We start from the raw sequence: 18,595 nt of genomic DNA on the forward strand, positions 1-18,595 counted from the left end.
GGCCCATAAGGAGAACAGCGCCCTTTGTGATTCCTGTTACCTGCAATTATGCCAGGTGACTCCCGTTCAGATCCAATTACATTATGTGGTGTGTTATTTGAATTCTGCCTTTCTCTGGTCCTCATAGGTATCAATATTCCTACAAAGTCGGCTACTTTCCAAAGATGCGCATGCGCCACCGCTTCAAAGCAATCAGGAACAGAGCCAATTTCATTCTAACCCCACGGAACGGTAAACTCTCAGGAAATAATAACTGTTTCCTCTTTTTAAATTACTTTCAATACTCAACATGATTGGAAAAACAAGACTTTGTGAACTTGGTATGGGATGAATGTAAAGATGATTTCCCTTCCCTTGTTGTAATCGGCAGCTCAGTGGGAAAGGCTTGGTCCGTTGGATCAGTACATTCTCGGCGAACACATGTATTTCGAGGCAGAGGGTCCGTCTATGCCCCAAGACATGAGGCTGTACGTCCACTCGTGTTATGCTACACCCAATAAGTCTCACACGTCCACGCCTCAGTTTCCAGTTGTGAAGGACAATGGGTAAAAAAAAAAAACAACACTTTTTTTTAAAAGCAGAAATGGATGTGTGAATTTGCAGAAAGTGTCTTCCTCCAATGATTAAGGTGCATGATTGAAAGCAAGTACAGTCGCTCCAGATTCATCCCATACAAGAACAATGTTGTCCGATTCTTCGTGGATGCTTTCTACTTCCAAGGAATGACGGACCAAGTGAGTTACTGTGCATTTTCCTACCTATTCCATGGTAAATTACTTGACCAACGGTGACTTTCTAATTTTTTTCCGGCAGCTCTACATGCACTGCACCATGTCGGCGGAAAGTGACGTTCCCACTCCAACGGCAAAATCCTGCAACTACGAAACAAACATGGGAAGGTCTGTTATTTTGTTTTTCCCCCGCACACTTTATTAGGATTAGAAGGGACACAGTAAAAATGAACACATTGTAATATAAAAAAATGTCAACATCTTTTGAATTAGCCATAAGAAAAACATGGGGAAAAACGTTTCCAAGATATTCTACATTTTATGCACAAAATCAGGAAATTGCATATATTTTTTTATATACATTATGAGTAAAACCAAATAATTTACAGTCATTTTGCTTGTTTTTTTTTGCTTCAGGTGGGTGGAGCTACATGGCTGGGACTGGGTGTGCACTTGCTGCGATTCGAGCTGCGGCTCTGCTGCCGCTGCCTGTGAGAAACATCCCATCAACTTTCACTTCTGAAATAATTTATTCATCTCATTACATTTCTTCTTCCAGTGAGCGAAGTCACCAGCAGCAGAGGGTGGAAAGTGCAGCCAACAGGACACATCTTCAAAAACCACAAGAGGAAGCAATTGTTCACCACCACCACAACCACAACAACAGCTTCCGTTGTGAAGACCACCATGGAGGCCATTCACAGCATGACCACACCGTGGCCCGAACTGATTGTGGACGCAGATGATACAACAGAGTTGAAGTGGCCGTATGGAGGCGGAGGAGTGGAGTGGGTCGAAGTGGAGTATCCGCAGGTGAAAGGCACCGCTCTTATGGAGGACGATGCTCATCAAGCCTTTGAAGGTATCAAACGTTGTTTAAACACGTGCAGAGAAATGGACTCTGGATATGACTGGTCGATGAATTCACTTGTGGTCTCATTCATGTGCTTTATCCAGAGCCTGAAATGAAAGCTGTCAAACAGGCCAAGATGGAGATGCCTTCCACGTCCACGGCGCCGTCGCCGCTACAGAAGACCACCTCGGAGACGACGAAGCCTGAAGTGATCGGTAAGGTGGTGGAATGGGATGAGGTGGCGAAGAAGGGTTCGGCTGGATTGGTGGAGGAGGTTAAAGAACCTCTGCGAACTTTTGAAGATCTCTTTGAGTTTGACGAATAAAGCCTAACTTCACAACCACCATTGTTAGCTACAAGGAACATTTATTAACACGAGTACATGTCGCGTCGCTACATGACGGAATATTCTGTACAATTTCTTTTACAAATGTCTTTAAAGTCAAGTTTCTTCTGTTTACAAAACCGTTATGGCAACTATGAAACACGGTACTTGCAGTGGATATAAAAAGTCTGCACACCCCTGTTCAAATTCCAGGTTTTTGTGATGATGGGGGGGGGGGGAGGCCCAGGTAAAATGAAAACATTACTTTTTGACGTCTATATGGCAGTGAATGAGTTAATCATCTCGGTTTCATTTTAAATACCAGGAAAAACAAAAAAAACTATCATTTGTATAGATGTGTAGACGTTTTGTATCCGCTGTACGTAGGGGAGAGAAACCTCCATAACAATTGAATACAGTAAATACAGCGTGTCATCAGTATATTCATAATATCCCGGGAAGAGTATACAACCATCCAATCGTTGCTTGTGTCCGTCCAACCTACATTATAATGCCCTTTTTTGAAAAAACAAACAAAAAATCTTTCCCTTTTTGGCGTGTGCATTTTCAGTAATATGAGCTCAGGTGGGAATGAGTGGCGGGATGTCTGTTCATGGCCGCCCCGGGGTAGATGGGGCTACTGGGCGAGTTCCAGTACGTGGACGGTGGGCCGAAAAAGTTCCCAGGCGACACGGGCATGGGCGGCGGGTGGCCCGTCATGAAGTTCATTTTGGGCTGGTGGCTGTGATAAGGCTGCACGTAGGACATCTCCGTCTGATACTTGACCATGCCGCCGCCGTCGGCCGCCTGGTGGCTCTGGTGCGTCTGCGAGATGCCCTGGAAGTCAAACTTGTAGGCGTAGCGCTTGCCGTGCACCTTGGTCATGATGTTCTTGTCGTAGTAGTAGCGCAGGGCGCGGCTCAGCTTGTCGTAGTTCATGTTGGGCTTGCTCTTGCGCTCGCCCCAGCGCTTGGCCACCTCGTCGGGGTCGGTCATCTTGAACTCGCCGTTGGTGCCCTCCCAGGTGATGATGCTGGCGTTGTTGCTGTCCGACAGCAGCTCCAGCAGGAACTGCCACAACTGGATCTGGCCCGAACCTGTCCACAGGTGGGCTGTAGATCAGTGCCAAGCTGTGTACTTTACACAACTTCATGTATTGAATATCAAAGCCATATTTTTAGGATCATTTTTTTCATGTTTATTTACGCCATCAGTGCAGTGGTGGGACAACGAACCACATACTGACGGGCTGATCTTTTACTGGGTCTGACCCACTGAGACCGGTAATATTTGTTGCGTTTATTTAACAGCAATTGTCGTCAACAGTCTTTTTTTTTTTTTAAAATATGAGAATAGGCGAGGAGCTCATTCATCGCCGCATGGAGATTTCGCAAAAGGTTTTCGGAGACTATTTTTGACCAACAGTGAACTTCTTTGGAGTGACTTGTTTGACTATTGAAATCACTTTTGCCGAATTGTAACGGCACCCACAATTTCCTGAGTCTAAACAAGCGTCTTTGTCAAGAAAAAAAAAATACAAATAGACATTCAATTTCCAAATAAATTTTGCAGCACATTATTAAGAAAACAAAGGCCATCATTGAGATCGTTCCAACATCAACTCGGAGTAAACAAATGGGACCTTTTCACTGTGTGGCTCGGACGAAGCTGATGAATTTCTGGACAATGAACGTACCCACAGGCCTTTGGGCGCTGAGGTCAGGCAGCTTGTACGAACTTTGCCTGCCTGTTCGGTTCTTGGGCGAGCGGACGGCTTGGCCTTCTGTGAGGAAAACAGCAAGGCAAACGGTCACAGACGTCGCCTCCGCCCATCACTTGTATGCCACGCTCTCACTTGTTTTTTTTGTTTTTTTTCCCTCGCTTCTCGTGTTGCCAACACACACAGTTGCAAAGGCCGCATTTGTGTCACTCACTTTTGTTCAACTTATTCTGCGATGGTCACCTTACCTGGGTTCGCTAGCCGGCTGCTTATGGGCCCTAATGTCTGATAGGGGTCTGGGAAGAGGAAGAACAAGACATCGAAGTTTAACACTGGACAAAGTAAGCGCTATTGTTTTGGGTTTTAAAGATGAGCTCAAAGTGTAAATGGACAGAAGAAAATGCAATGTGGCAGGTCTGCAAATGAGTTGAGATTGAATCAATGGTGTTGATTTTGGCGCGTCCATAGCTGACCGTTCAAGTATAAAATGACTAGTCTAGCATATTTTGTGGCTAAGTATACACCTCAAATGTGAAACAAAACAAAAATCATGTGGTCTTGCTACTTAGAACACGCACAAAACAATGACTTATTACAGTATTTAATAATAAATTGACTTATATATTACTCGCGGATTATACTCAACAGTAGTGGAACCTACCACTAGGTGGCGGTATTGCACTTTCCTTTTCCACTTTCTTTCACGTCTCTTGTGTTTTTCACAGGGTGAGCATTTTTACTTTATTTTGGCTTTATAAGAGTCTCTAAACACCTTCGTGGCATTTAAAATGCTCATTCAAACATGCCTGTAGCGTTTATTAAACGTTTTACACAGAGCTGGGCACTTGACCCTTTTTTGACGCTCAGTCCCCCCCGGCCGCGATCTGGGTCGCCTTCCGACCTCGACCTTGCGACATTATTCACATAAACCGTTAACGTTATTTCCATCCGTCCATTCACCGAGCCGCTTATCATGTAGGGAAAATAGCTTTCGACTTGGCGGTGAACCAGTTTCACTCAGTGCTTTGTTGGAGAAGGTCGACTGCTAAGATGTGTGCATGCACATTTTTTGATTGGTCCGGTGACACTGGTGTGGTGTTCATTTTTCAGGTATCTTCACGGCTACATTAGCATTAGCTGTACTTCATTATGCTCCTTTCAGTATTTTTTTTTCCTGATCGTGTTTTTGTTTCATCACACCTTGGCCGATTCTTGATACCGGTTCTGTCACTCTGCTGTGTTGGTGCTCCATGGCGGACCCTAGCAAGAAGAAAGACGACCAAAGTGCTGACGTGCCCCAAAATGAACGTCCGTACATTCGACTGCTTTCTTACCTTTGGCCACTACCGTCACGCTGTTTGTCGTCCAGCTGTTCCTGCGGCTAATCTCATCAAAACTGCTTTCTGCGCACAACAAGACAATGAGACTGATGAGTACGACGGATGAGGCGCGTGCTTGCAAAGCATCAGCAAAAATCTTTTGAAGTGGCCATTGAAGCTTGAATCGGAAGGAAGTCCGTAAATGGGCGAGCGAGTCGATAAGAAGTCAGTAAGTCTGGAGATGACCCTCGTAGTTTCTTGGGTGAGCTTTTCTTTTGTTTAGGCCACCTTTGTCTCCAGCAGATTGTGAGTTGTGTACCAGCAGTGCGACCTATCCGCCCCCCCACCCCCGACCGCGCACCCCCGTCACCCCAACTTCCTGTGCCATTGCAGCTGCTTCCTGTCTGAAACGGCCTGTTGAGTTTGGGATTCATCAGTTGAGGCCAGTGTTGTGCCAAGGAACCTCTTTTGACTCGTGAAACTATGTAACACGGCTCTGAACTCTCGCCGCATTGTTTCTTGAGGGCTCGCTCGCTTGTTTGGTTGCGATAAGATGAGAATTTGGAGTTGAAGCTGAGAATGGATGTGAAAGTTGAGATGAGGAATCATGGTTGGGCAACCTTTAAAGGTGACCATCAGGGTTATTATTTGGAATTTGAACCGTAGTTTTTGATTTTGTTTAGAGTTTAGTTGTTTTGGTTTTAGTTAGTTTTAATTAGTTTTCAGGGTGGGTTTGTTAGTTTTTATTAGATTTATTTATTTATTTATTTTTTTTAAAACTCTTAGTTGTAGTTTCAGTTTAGTTTCGGGCTGAGTTAAATGTTAAGAACAGGTGCCATCCAAAGCAACGCCACACACAAACTCGTCTCAGAGGAACCACGTCATTTCCTGGCTCTTTTTTTATTGGTCGCTGCGTGATGATGTCGCTTCTGTGTGACAAACATTAGGAAGACTACAACTACCAGGTGACGGTTCGACCTTTTTAAAATCAACCCCAGTGGCACGAGTATTAAATTAAATGCCAAAGATGAAAACAAAGCCCTTATTTTTTTATTTAAATTATTATTTTTTTTAAAATATTTTATTTTGCTAACAAAAATGTTTTTGAAATTGCCGTTTGTTCAGGGTGTGTCTTTGATTTGGGTCACGACGCGACCACTACGCTTTAACTGTCTTGTGCAATTTTCATGAATGAAGAGTTATTTTCATTCATTTTTTTCATAGCAATGCATGTCTACTCCGTAAACAAACACAGTGGTGCTCCCTCTCTGGCGACCGGATGGACGTCTTGGCTGACGATATGCTACTGGAAGTATGTCGAGTTTGCTGCTGTGCTATGATTTTTCTGCGCACCGTTCCACTCCTGTAGGTCGAGACTTTTACGGATCACAATTGAAACGTTGATAGCAAATAATGACGAGTCTCACCGGCTTTGACCTGAAGTCGCGGCTGCTGCGGCGGCGGCGGCGGCGGCGTGTTGGTGGAGGCAGTCGAGGTGTAAGAGAAAGTGGGACTACCTGCAGGAAAGAACCAGACTGAATGGTTAATTGGCATTTTAATGATCTTGAAGCAAATGAGGCACAACAGAGTGCGCTACTTGGCTGCAACAATCTAATCTAATCATCACCTTACTTTTTTTTAGTCATGAATATATTTAGTGGTCCGATTTAAAAATAGACACTGGGAGGAAGGGGCGTGGCCTTACTCTGCCGGAGGTAACTGAGGTGCGAGAGCAGGATGTCAGCGTTGTAGGCGGACGTGAGGTGCATCATGTCCTCTTTGGTCAACTTGCACAGGGCCTTGCCGTCCAGCGCTTGGAAGAGCATGACGTCCACTTCCTCCAGGACGTACTCTTTGATGGCCCAGTCTAGCCACTGACGCACGTGGTCCTGTGTCCACACCTCGGGATCTGACACCGGGAGGGTGGTCAAGTCGAGATGTTAAAGGATTCATATATTTGTCGAGTGTCGATGGAGATGGACATTTTGTGTGGAATTTGGTGATGGAGAAAGTTGAGTCATAATTGAGAGCAGCTGAGCAGTTGAGCTCCGTGAACGCAGATCAGTGTTTTGGGCAAAACCCCCGACAGGGATTATTATTCCGATTGCGATGTATCAAAATCAAACGAAATGACCAATTATCTATTTTAATAATTACATTTGTGGACGTTTATACCCATCAACTGGATTCCATCCGTCTACTGCCACCGACGTCTACGTTTCTTAAGGGGTTTTTAGTTTGAAGTGTCACAAAATTAAAGTCAGGGTCACTGTAGTGATGGGAGAACGAAGCTTCAAATTTGCTTCACGAACCAGCTGTTATATTTCTGCGTCCTCTAGATGGCACTGTTGGTTTCAATAAAGGTTTAAAAAAAATGGCAATTCGCGATGTTGAACATCGAGTGCCATCTAGAGGAATCCAAAAATACTGCAACTGGTTCATGAAGCAGATTTGAAGCTTCATTTGCCCATCACTAGGTCACTGTACTTATGTACTTCTTTTCTCGAAAAGCTTGTTTTCTCCGCTTTTTTTTTTTTTGCCAAATCTGATATTTTCGCTGTCAAATGCTTGAAAAGGCAATATTTGACGGTCTTCTATAGGAATATAAAATTAAGCCCATGTTGTCCTCTGCAGTCATATTTAGCGAATGAGATATTTTAAACTTTTTTTAAAAAAAGTTGGTCTTAAAGGTCTCTAATGTGACTTCGGTAAATCTGCAGATATCCTCACGTGTCTCAATGAGTTAAATGTTAAAGCGTCCGTGGTAAAGTTTACAACTTCTGACAGCACATTTAATACACATTAGACACTATTTTAGAAAGATTCACTCGCTTCCTCTTAGCCTGCTTTGCCCATTATCAACAATAGCAGGAAAATATATTTAAATTTAGTGATAGCATCATTGGAAGAAGAAGCTACAAAAAAAAATAATGAAAAAATCCAAGTGCAGCAGTTACTGGAGTCTTGTGCTTCGTAATTGGTGAACACCACACGTGAGACAGCAAACTGATAACTGCCTAAGTTCACAAAAGCCGCGTCGTTCGAGTAGATGACTAAAAATTGACTCACATTTAATGTCTTGATTAAACGATGTCCAGTACAAAATATGTCACCGCAGGAAGGGCTGAGTCATTTCCAGGAGCCAAACAATGAGCGCACCTTTTGAGTTGCCCGTAATCGTGTGCTGCGGACGCCGTCCTCACACGTCTTTTGCTTGTACCCAATTGTTAAGACGCACACCGACGTGAAGCAATATCCACGTATTATGACGCAATTACTGACTCCTCGGCGAGCCTCATCCGATTCCTCAGCGACTTGAATGAGGGAAAAGTCCCGACTGTCTCGTCGAAACGCTCGCCATTTACATGTCAAAACCTAGCATTTATAAAGAGGCGTGCAGACTTTTTATATCCTCGGGTGTTCTGGGTCTGTTCGAAAGACATCCGAGCCCAGGGATTCTGGTTCAGGCGATCTGCTCACCTGCGGGCACGATGACTCGCTTCTCCTCCGTGGCGGTAATGCTGGGTGGGGTGACGTCCGGTGGGCTGACGCGCGGTTCTGGGTACGAGGGCTGGTACGCCATCGGGACGCCGTCGTTGCTCATGTGCCGAGAACGCTTTGTGACGCTGCAATCCACCGGGGACTCGCGGCTACAACACATAAAAAGACACTGTGATGACGTTTTAGCACCAGTGTATGTGGAATTCCTTTTTTCTGTTTTTTTTTCCTGCAGGGCCAAATCAAATCCTAGTGGGCCTTATATGGCCCACAGGCCGTATGTTCCTTTTCTATGTTATCCATCAAATACATTTGGAAACATGTAAAATGCATCTGCATCTGTGTTTCCTGGGGACGGGCGTAGAAAGTGAGAAGTTGATTTATTGATTAAGCAAGTGTCAGTTGTGACAACAACAACAAAGTTTTATCTCTTTTTTTAACCAGGGAGGCCAATTGAGTGCAGATTATAATTTGAAATTGCGACAGCAGACTTCAGCAAATCCCCGTGAAGTCGAGGACAATACAACACAAGTGATTGTTGTGGCAACCCCTGATGGGACAAGCCAAAAGTCACAACAACGTTGTGGTAAAATGGAGTTGCAGTTCTCGCTGCAACCAGCAAAGGCGCTGTTGAGTCAGTAATAATATGATCAAAGAACAGAATCTTTTGCCAAACGTTCTTAATTTTCAATTAAATTATTTCCACTGCGGGGAAGGAAAACATCTCAAATTAATAATAAATAATGATATACTAATTTAGCTAGTCATATTTTTTGCTTAAAACACAATATATTTTTTTATTATATTATTAAACAATTCAATATTAAAATACAAGTTCATGGTTAACTGATTAGCAATCTATATCACAATCAAATACTTATCCCTAGATTTATTAATTGTATTAAAATTAATGATAAAACATGACATAACTTTTCTGTAGTTTCTTTAAAATTTGATTCAAATTAATAACTTCAGATGAAACAAAAATCTAACACCATTTTGGAGATGTCTTTTCTGATGTTTGTCCTGCAAATGGCGCAAATGTCAAATATGAAACAAAAATGTCCGATGTTGTGCCCGTAACAATGATGCATTTGGAACGAGCTCAAGGAATATTTTTGTCAATGGGAAAAACCCGTCTTGCTCCCTGTCGGATTCCCCCGTGGCCCGCCCTGACTCACCTGGTTCCGTTGACGTGCTCGCTTCTCTTCTGCATGGTCGCGGCGGCGGCGGCGGCCTGCCAGTCGGGTTCGGCGTGCTCGGGGCTCTGCTTGAATCCGCCCGGCGACGTCATCTCCGTCTTCATGTGCATGGCGGCAGTGTAGGGCGGCTCGTAAATGGGCTGGTCCTCACTCACCACAGACAGCGCTTCCTGTGCAACACGGCCACCGGGTCAGCCGGCTATTTGAACACACTTCCTGCTTACCTTAATTATTGTTTTCATCGCCATTTGAATCATGCCCAGTGGTTCATTTGGTGGTTCGTTAGCAGGGTTAATCCAGAATTACGCCTTTAAAAATTCTTGGTAAGAAGCTCAATAAGTCGTAGATAACAAGTTTATTATGGTTCACGAAATCCAACGAAAAAAACTGAAGTTGGAAAACTTTTTCGTTAATTAAATAAAATAAAAATGCTTTAAAAAAAAGAGGGAAAAAATTTAACTACATTTTACATTTATTAAACAAATGTGCGAATATTTCCTTTGTTTTTGTTAACATCATTCATGAGATTTTCAGGTTCCTTTTAGGCACTCCAACGGAGATTTAAGTCCCTTCAACTTGAAGCTTCTGCCCAAGCTTAAGATGGCACGAGGTGTCGATGCGCCTGCGCGGAGACCGCCATGACTACGACGACGTCCGTAGCCTGAGAAGCGTGTTTGTTTAGAGGAGCCGAGCATTGTCTTTTGGGCCTTGTACGTCAGCCGTGTGCTTTTTCAGCCGCCGACAGGAAACCTGGCCGCCATGTGCGGCAGAACCTTTTGGCACGGGCCCACGGAGAGGAAGTTGAAAAAAATGTGGGTCATTTGAAATCTGCAAAAACACCCCGTGGTCAAGGGTGCTGCTGCTGGTCGTAGCGGAGAGGCAAGGTCATCTGACAGACAAACTATTGTTGTTGTCGATTTGGCGCATGTTGTCGCTCCGATGTGAACATGATTACCGCATTTGTTTGTGGCAATAAGTTAAAAAACAAAACAAAAAAACGATTAACACCAAGAACGCCCACTTTTTGGGCGTTGGGGGCGGGGATGACAAATTTTTCAAAAAGGTTCGATTAACAAAGGCTGGCCCACGAATCGGCCCTCGCGCGTGTGATGAACCTACTCGCGAAATGGGCAAATGACAAAAATTGCCTCAGAACGCGTCAAAAGCGCCACAACCAAGTGTTTGTGTATGAAAAGACGTGAGACAGCAGAGTCCGTTCAAGTGTGTCCGTATTTCCTTATTCTGACATCACGCAACATGCGCCTCCCGCCTGCTACTGGGGCATACCATTAGAGAGGGGGTGAGGGGGGCAATACCTCAATCCCTAAAACTCATTCGTGAAGATGACGACGACGACAAATTATGAGACTCACAAGACCATAATAGTGTTGAATTAGCTAGCTAATGACGTTAAAATTAACCTCTGCTGTTAGCATCTCTCTCTGTTAAGCAGACCTTAATATCCTGTTTGCGCCCTCAGCTGAACTGCTCTCTCTCTCTCTCTCTCTCTCTCTCTCTCTCTCTCTCTCTCTCTCTCTCTCTCTCTCTCTCTCTACTTCTTACTCCTCTCTCTCTCTACTTCTCTTTCTCTCACTCTCTCCTACTCTCTCTCTCTCTCTCTCTACTTCTCTTTCTCTCTCTCTCTCTCCTCTCTCCCTCTCTTTCCCTCCCTCCTTCTTTCTCCCTCTCTCGCTCTCTCTCTACTTCTCACTCCTCCCCTCTCTCTCTGTCTCTGTCTCCCTCTCTTTCTCGCTTTCTCTCTCTTCTTCTCTCTCCCTCTCTCTCTCACTCCCTCTCTCCCTCTCTTTCCCTCCCTCCTCCTTTCTCTTTCTCCCTCCCTCCCTTGTCTCTCTATCGCTCTCTCTCCCCAAGTGATGACTTCAGATGAATTTTAGTGTTCAGAAGTGAAAGGGTGGCCTGAAACTGGCATCCAACGGCCTACGAGGCAAATAATGCTCAAGATTGAAGACAGCAGTTGTTGTTTTTCGATAGTCGGCCTCCCTTAGCTCTCTCGCTAACCACAAGCGATGCTGCACAAAACCACCGCTAATGCAGCGGCCTCATAGAGACCGAGCATAGATGGTGGCGCCTTTTGAGCCCTGAAAATCTGCAACAAGCGTTTTTTTGTTGATGTTGTTGTAAGAGAGCCACTTCCACACAAGTCAGCAGCTACGCATTGCGTCACACTGCCTTGCCCAAAACCGAAACACGGCGAGGCTAAAGGCCAAAAAAACTCAGTCTTATGTACAGTGGTTGCCTTGGTTTAGTTGGCCAGCCGTGGTTGGAACCGTTTTGGATTTTTCATTATAGGAAGCTTTTGCTTTCGTTTTTGAACGTTTGCTTTTCAAATTCAGTTAGATTTAATTGGTTTTATTCGGGGTTTTTTTTAATGCTTTGTTTTAATTCTGTTTTTGATTGATCAATTTTAGGTTTATATATATATATATATATATATATATATATATATATGATGACGCCACCGGCAGTGTTTTTCGGTGTCGTACAAAATAGTTGTTGACAGCAACATTTGCTTTTGACATGACATTGTCTGAGGAATGAGAGTCAGGTGTAAAACTTCGCACCCCTGTTCTGCTTTTCCGGCATTCCCACGTCGGGATTGTCCCAAGGGAAATCGCTGTCAAGTTTGGACACAACAGCAACATGAGAGGGAAAAGGCAAAAATAGTGCTGATAACGTAAACTTAAGCATGCAACTGTACAAAATGTTGTGATTTTATAGGAATAACATTTTTAGTAGTAAACAGTGGCGGGGAACACAAAAGCCTCATTTTATGAGAAGACTGGTCATAATTTTGAAAAATGAAGTGTAATTTGCTCTGATTATACCAAAAGTTGTTTTAAAAATATTTTTCAAAAAGTTATTATACATGAGAATGAGAGAAAACATCTTTTCAAAATTTTTTTTAATAAAATTTAAAATTAAGTTTTAAATCCAAGCATTACATACCAACAAATGTACAAAAATTTATATATATTCATGAGATGTCCAATCAATGAGAATAAAGTTGTGATTGAATAAGTTAAAATAAAAATTCTTCAAAAATTGTCTGCGATAAAAAAAATTGTAACAAAAAAGTCGAAATTTAACAAGGATTAAAACTGTTGTTTGTTTTTTTCGCTTTAATTTGAAACCTGAAAGGAAAGATGAATTCTCAAAAGCTTTTTGAAGTTGAAACATTACAAAAATAAATTTAGACCTGAATATTTTTCTTTGTCAAACTGTTTTGAAAATAATAGTAATTGAATGACAAGAATAAATTAAAAAATAATAATTTGTTTTTTATTTTATTTTGGAAACAAAAATTGGGAAAAACTTTATTGTAAAGTCTATTTACTTGATTAAAAATGAGAATATTGTCATAGTTTTTTTTGTGAAGACTAACAAACTCAATTGTGCAAGCGCATTTTTTTTTAATTCTCAAACCTTATGAGATCAAAGTCATGATTTGACAACAAACTTTTTTGTTAGTACAAATAATGATGTCTTTGTCAAAGAATTCCTTTTTTATTAGTAACAAAATGGTGGAACGTCATTGTACCAGATTAATTCGTTATTTTTTTTTGTGAGGCATAACTGTAAAAATATGATAATGACAGTCGTTAAGTGAAAATGTTTTACAGAAAGATGTAATTGTGCTTTAAAAAATGTATAAAATCAAAACAATACAAGATTAACAGCGATGTTATAATAATATATAGTTATAAATAATGAAATAATAATTTTACTTTTTTGCAAAATGTGAACGTTTAAACCAACTTTCAGCAACTGGAGACAATCATGAAGCAAATTTTATTTTTCTGTTTGCTCTTTTTTTTGCTGTTTTGCTTGTGTGAAGCACATTGAGTTGTCTTGGGTTTGGAATGTGCTAAGTGAATAAAGCTGCTTTGCAGATTTCTTTTGTTAAAAGGTTCGCCATATTTTTTTAAAAAAGAAAAATTGTGTTATTGAAAGACAACAGGATTTTTTTTTTGCTTCAAAATTGAACTTAAACTCTTGACTGTAAAGTTATAAGGAATCTATTTTAGTTGCAGCGTATTATTTTAAACTTCAAAATCAACATCCTTTTGTGGTTTTACTTGTAGCCAAGCTATCCATTTATTGAGGTGATTTTTTTCTTTTTTGCTTGTAGTATGAGTCCTGACGAAGTTGTGCAAAGGTTGTGAACATGTCTGAGGCCCCACAAAAAAAAAAAAGCAGAAGTAAAAGTTGACTTGAGCTGATTTTGCAAACAGTGTTTTTTTCCCCCTCTGTGCTGAAACTTCTCTCGAGCAAACTTTTTTATTTTGCAGGATAACCCTTGTAGGTTGTTTTATTTTTTTTTTTTGCTTCTTTTTGCATTTTTAATGTAATGATACAAACGCAGTGTTTCTCTATGGTCCAGGGAGCCGGAAATATGTGCGGAAAGTCTGAGGTTTGAGACAGGAAGCCTGCAGAGTTGCGATAACGACACCTGACGAGTGCTCCCGTTTGCAGCTATAAATTAGACTTAAAATAAACCCCACTAAACACGCACACACACAAACACACGCACGCACACATGATCGGCGCGAGAGAAAACTTTGCGCAGGCCATTGTGTGCGAAAGAATGTTCATGTGACACGTTTTTTTTTTTTTTTGTTTTTTTTTTTGAACACCAAGACCCACTAGAATTAAAACTTCGTTCTCCCACTGGCAAATTCGTTCGTATAACGTGTCACATTTGTGGGCATTACACGTGACACGCCTTTTTATTGAAAAATATCTCAAATATGACTTCCTCTATCTAGAAGCCTTTCTTGTCAAGCCAAAAAACAATCCACAAAATAAACTAAATACAGAATTATCCAGTCGTTTTATAGCAAGAGTTTAAAAGTGTATTTTTTTTTAATGCAAGCTTCTATTCGTTGTTTTCGATGTCAAATCTGCGCATTTTAGGCTGCTTTTAACCTAACGTCTCAGTTAAATAGTGCTAAGAATAATAACATAATAATATAGTATGATTTAAAAAAGAAGTAAAATACCGGTTTTTGCACACGTTTGGCCTCCGGGCGCCCATCCACGATGCCCTGAGGGACACCTGCCGCTCCATTGCGAGCAGCTAAATTGCGCTCGAACCTCTTGAAGAAAGTCCACGCGTGGTGTCCCTGTCGGTTCGGTTCTGTTGCGGTGGCGTATTATAAACAACATCAAAAGTGCTGATGTAATAAATAACCGCGCGAAGGACACGAAGAGGAAAGGGAAATTTTTTTTTTTTTTTTTTTTGGGCCTCGCGTTAATTGGTGGCCGTTTTGATGGCGAGCGCGAAGGGAAAGAAAAAGACGCGGCGGTTAACTTGTGTTATTCTCGCGCCGACATACAACCACGAACGGGAAGGAAGAGGAAATTTTGTACAAGAAGGAAAGAGTGCAGGGGACTCTCTCACTCGCGGTGTGGGTGGAAGAAGGCTTCGTGTCGTGCGCGTGGAAAGTCCACGACGACAACAAAACGAGCACATTCTTACCTTGATGGTGCAGTCCATATTCGAAGCGGCTTGCTCATTGAACGCGTCTCTTTCGGGGTATTTTTTTCCTGTTCAATTATTTGCGGGCTTCAATTGACGCCGAGGTGCATTGGCTCGATGGCGCAAACCATTGTCGTGCTCTTTTTTTTTTTCTTTTTTTTTTCTGCTCGCACACCATAAACCGGATGGCAAGCTCTCTCTCTCTCTCTCGCTCTCTCTCTCTCTCTCTCTCTCTCTCTGTCGCCCGCTCTCTTTTTCTAAAGTGGGAAGTGAAGTCACGCTTGCATTCAAACAACTTTTCAGGCAAGGTGCCACGTGACCTCCGTTAAGATTGAAGATTTACGATTGCCATGTGATCAATAACTGGAATTTGGCGTGACGAATTGAATGGGATTCTGAGGGGACAAATTGATAGTTCATTATTACAGTATATCAAAATGGGAAAATAAAATATTGCCATATTACGAATGCAATTTTAAAAATAATCCATCTATCCACTATTATAGAGATGAAGGATAATGGCAATATTAAAATATAAAAGCAGCGAATCTCCGAGCAAAAAAGAAATGGCCGCTCCTATGGCCAAACACAGCATTTTGACCAATAAAAGTATATAAGGAAATGGTTGCATATCTTTGGAAAAAAAAATAGTGGGCACCATACTGCAACTATACTGTATTTTTAAGTTGTAATGTCACCAATCACCACTAGATGGCAGACATGTCTTGATTGCGCATACATCCGGTCTCATAGTATAATATGAGTAGGACGAATAATTTTGGGCGGATTTAGAATGACATGCAGGACAAACATTGGATGTCAGTAATATTCCATTTTAGAGTCAATTGACTTTTGTGAAGAAAAAAACTTGAAATGAGTTGCAAAATTCACGTGTTGATTTGTTGTCCAACATTTTCTTTTTGCTGTCCTTCAATCATTTTTTTTTTTTTTGCAAGAACCCGCTGCACTGGGAAAAGAAAGAAAGAAAAAAAAAATCAGTGTGTGGTTCCTTGTTTGTGTTCTTCAACCCCTTTGTTGTTGGGTTAGGATAGTGGAGCTTTTCTATGTGCATGGAAAAAAAAATGAGACTTTGCTTTTCATTTTAGAATATCACAACATTACAGCAAAAAGTTATAGTTTCACAAATTATTATTTTGCCCGGATAAGAATTAGTTTTTACAAAAATAAAGTTGTGTTAAAATGTTTTTTTTTTTTTTAATCTAAACAATTTTGAAAAAAAAAAAAACTCCAGTCCATCACTCATTCAAGGTCAGCGGCTATCGTTTCCAGTCGGGAAAATAAAAACTTGTGGCCTAGCGTGGCTTTGATTGGTATGCAACCTGAATATCTGGCCTCCTTTCAAAGCACACAAGTGACTTGTCACAATAAAATATGTCTTGAGTGTTCCCAGAATAGCTGCTTGGATGTTTACGTGCGGCGTCATTTTCCAGGTGAGGGCTTTTGTTGCCTTGTGTTGATCCCAGCTTTCCTGTCAGACACAATGAAGGAACATTCCCCGGCAACTTCTTTTGCTTTGTGATCCTCTCCAATCCACTGACTCACTCTGTCTGTCTGTCCGTCTCGAGACTCGTTCGCACGGAGACGCTGCAGAATTGGAGCCTTACACTTGCGCATTAAACCAGTTTCACGCAGAGATCCAGCAAATGTTCCACATCAGAGCCATGACAGAAGATTCCACCTTTAGCCACCTTTTATACAAGTCATCATTCACGCTGTGATCCTTACAAATTCTCGGGGTGACAATACCCCCGACATTCTGCCACCTTTGCATTTTACACCTAACCCTGCAAAGGCAGGATATGGCAGCTAGCTAGCGGTCTTTTGCTTCTTTCACACAGAGATCCTGCAAATTTGGTAGTTGTGACAGAGGAGCAGGCATTTAGTTGGCTTTGCCTTTTACACATAATCTAGAGATGTTGTCTTATTTCAGTGGTTTATCTATCGGATTGCCTCTTTCACACAGAGGCACTGTAAAATTTGCCGTATCCGACCCCTCACCAAAGATCCTGCTTTTATGCGCAAGTGATGGTGACATTTTGTAGCTAGCTTCTTTGTTGTCACATCTGTAAAATAAACATATTCACTATTTTGCTGTCCATGCAAATCTAGAAATTGAGTCATTATATAAAGTCTACACACCCCTGTACAAATGCTAGTTTTTTGTGGTCTTTTTTTGTCTTTTTTTATTTTTTTTTAAACTTACTCTGTTAATTGAACCTATAACCTCCAAAACACAATTGAAAACCAGAAACATCTTCGAGGAGTAAGTAACCATAACCATAAGTGGTTTACACACTTTTTACACCAAGTACCACCTCCAAAACAATTGGCTCTGTAAATACCACCCTTGGTAAATACAGAAAGCCATCAAAAATGAGATGAAGTCATTTTTTTTGTATTATTGTAAGCCACTCTTAACAGTTTGCATATTAAAACTGCCATCAAATGTAGGGAAATAAAAATGTATTTGAAGAAGGAATAAGTAAAATGGTCAAATCTACCACTAGAGGGCGGCCACACATATGACGGACGAGTGGTGCTCATAACACACCTTGAGAAGCACTGCTTTGAAATAATCCACCCAGTGGGGACTAAGTATTGCTTTATGAAAATATATGAAATTCAGTCTGAGTATTTGGTGTGGAGGGAGTGATCAAGACTTCTCAGCCATGTTGGCTCATTGTGTGAAATTAATGATTTTGATTGATATCGACCGTAAGAATAATTTATTTGATTGATTTTAGTAAAGACGAATTCATTGTTCCTCTAATTGTGTTTATTTCGCTAAGATCTGTTGGTCAATGTGACACGCTTTAATATTTCATGAAAAAAAATCACACAATGCAATGTAATATTTTTAATTTAAAAAAATTAAATGAAAAAAATGGAGGCCAGCAGACTAAGTTTAATCCTTTTTTTTCTCTGTATTCTCCAAATAGGTCAATGTCAACCGCAACATAACAGGATTGTTAAAAGGTTTGCATTCAGGTTAATTGTAAATCGTTGAATATTCCTGCATCCATGTAAGAAAAAAGAAAAAGGAAAGTCAAGTATCTAAATTCTCCCCAGGATTGGGGGTGGCCATGCAGCCACCACTGGCCACCCCGTAGCTCTGCCCCTGGTTGCTGTGTGTAAAAAAGTAAAAAAAAAAAAAAAAACACACGCATGAATCCCTAACTTTGGGCACACGTATCTAACATAATCACTATTATTTGATATTATTTTACTTTTCTGCGTGTGCCAGTTCGCTGTTGGGATTCCTGAGCTGCTGTTTGCCGGCAGACGGCAGTTAATCAGCGACCCGCCTTTTGTGTAACCTTAGCCAGGCCAAGGTGGGGCTCCCCAATCACGACTCAGCGACGCGCACGATTTCACCCGAGAGCCCACTTTTCCAGATGTGTGTGTGTGTGCGCGCGTGTGTGTGTG

General features: G+C 41.6%; 2 protein-coding genes across 7 annotated transcripts in view; one reads left to right on the top strand and one right to left on the bottom strand.

Annotated features, from left to right (window-relative positions):
- The window catches only part of zp3d.2 (zona pellucida glycoprotein 3d tandem duplicate 2), a 9,566-nt gene extending 7,639 nt beyond the window's left edge, over nt 1–1,927 (top strand). For both annotated transcript variants that reach the window (XM_088307318.1, XM_088307317.1), the window contains 8 exons: nt 1–55; nt 128–231; nt 371–545; nt 629–734; nt 814–899; nt 1,149–1,222; nt 1,291–1,593; nt 1,689–1,927. The exon at nt 1–55 is cut by the window's left edge and continues 61 nt beyond it. In XM_088307318.1, coding sequence (XP_088163444.1) covers nt 1–55; nt 128–231; nt 371–545; nt 629–734; nt 814–899; nt 1,149–1,222; nt 1,291–1,593; nt 1,689–1,909 — 1,124 coding nt within the window. In that variant the 3' untranslated portion in view covers nt 1,910–1,927. The remainder of the gene's footprint in view (nt 56–127; nt 232–370; nt 546–628; nt 735–813; nt 900–1,148; nt 1,223–1,290; nt 1,594–1,688) is intronic.
- A 267-nt stretch (nt 1,928–2,194) lies between these two features.
- On the bottom strand, nt 2,195–15,287 carry fli1rs (Fli-1 proto-oncogene, ETS transcription factor-related sequence). 5 transcript variants are annotated; one of them, XM_088307319.1, is made up of 10 exons: nt 15,149–15,287; nt 9,628–9,818; nt 8,429–8,598; nt 6,654–6,857; nt 6,376–6,465; nt 4,964–5,032; nt 4,830–4,889; nt 3,878–3,925; nt 3,606–3,692; nt 2,195–3,006 (listed from the first exon to the last, which is right to left on the bottom strand). In XM_088307319.1, the coding sequence occupies exons 1-10, from the start codon at nt 15,164–15,166 to the stop codon at nt 2,477–2,479; spliced, it is 1,467 nt and encodes a 488-aa protein (XP_088163445.1). In that variant the 5' UTR covers nt 15,167–15,287; the 3' UTR covers nt 2,195–2,476. The 5 variants fall into 5 exon arrangements, with proteins under 5 accessions (XP_088163445.1, XP_088163447.1, XP_088163446.1 ...); XM_088307321.1 differs by lacking the exon at nt 15,149–15,287 and adding an exon at nt 14,670–14,967; XM_088307320.1 differs by lacking the exon at nt 4,830–4,889.
- Nucleotides 15,288–18,595: the final 3,308 nt, after the last annotated feature.

The sequence above is a fragment of the Idiotropiscis lumnitzeri genome, chromosome 10 (assembly GCF_059441095.1).
Source record: "Idiotropiscis lumnitzeri isolate Australia: NSW breed Sydney's pygmy pipehorse chromosome 10, RoL_Ilum_1.0, whole genome shotgun sequence".
In the NCBI taxonomy this organism is placed as follows: domain Eukaryota; kingdom Metazoa; phylum Chordata; class Actinopteri; order Syngnathiformes; family Syngnathidae; genus Idiotropiscis; species Idiotropiscis lumnitzeri.

Excerpts from the sequence above, each read along its gene's own strand:
- fli1rs (XM_088307319.1), bottom strand. Across the intron at positions 3,926-4,829 it reads GGTATCAAGAATCGGCCAAG|ACCCCTATCAGACATTAGGG; the intron begins GTGTGATGAAAC and ends TCCTCTTCCCAG. Across the intron at positions 3,007-3,605 it reads CAGCGCCCAAAGGCCTGTGG|GTTCGGGCCAGATCCAGTTG; the intron begins GTACGTTCATTG and ends ACCTGTGGACAG.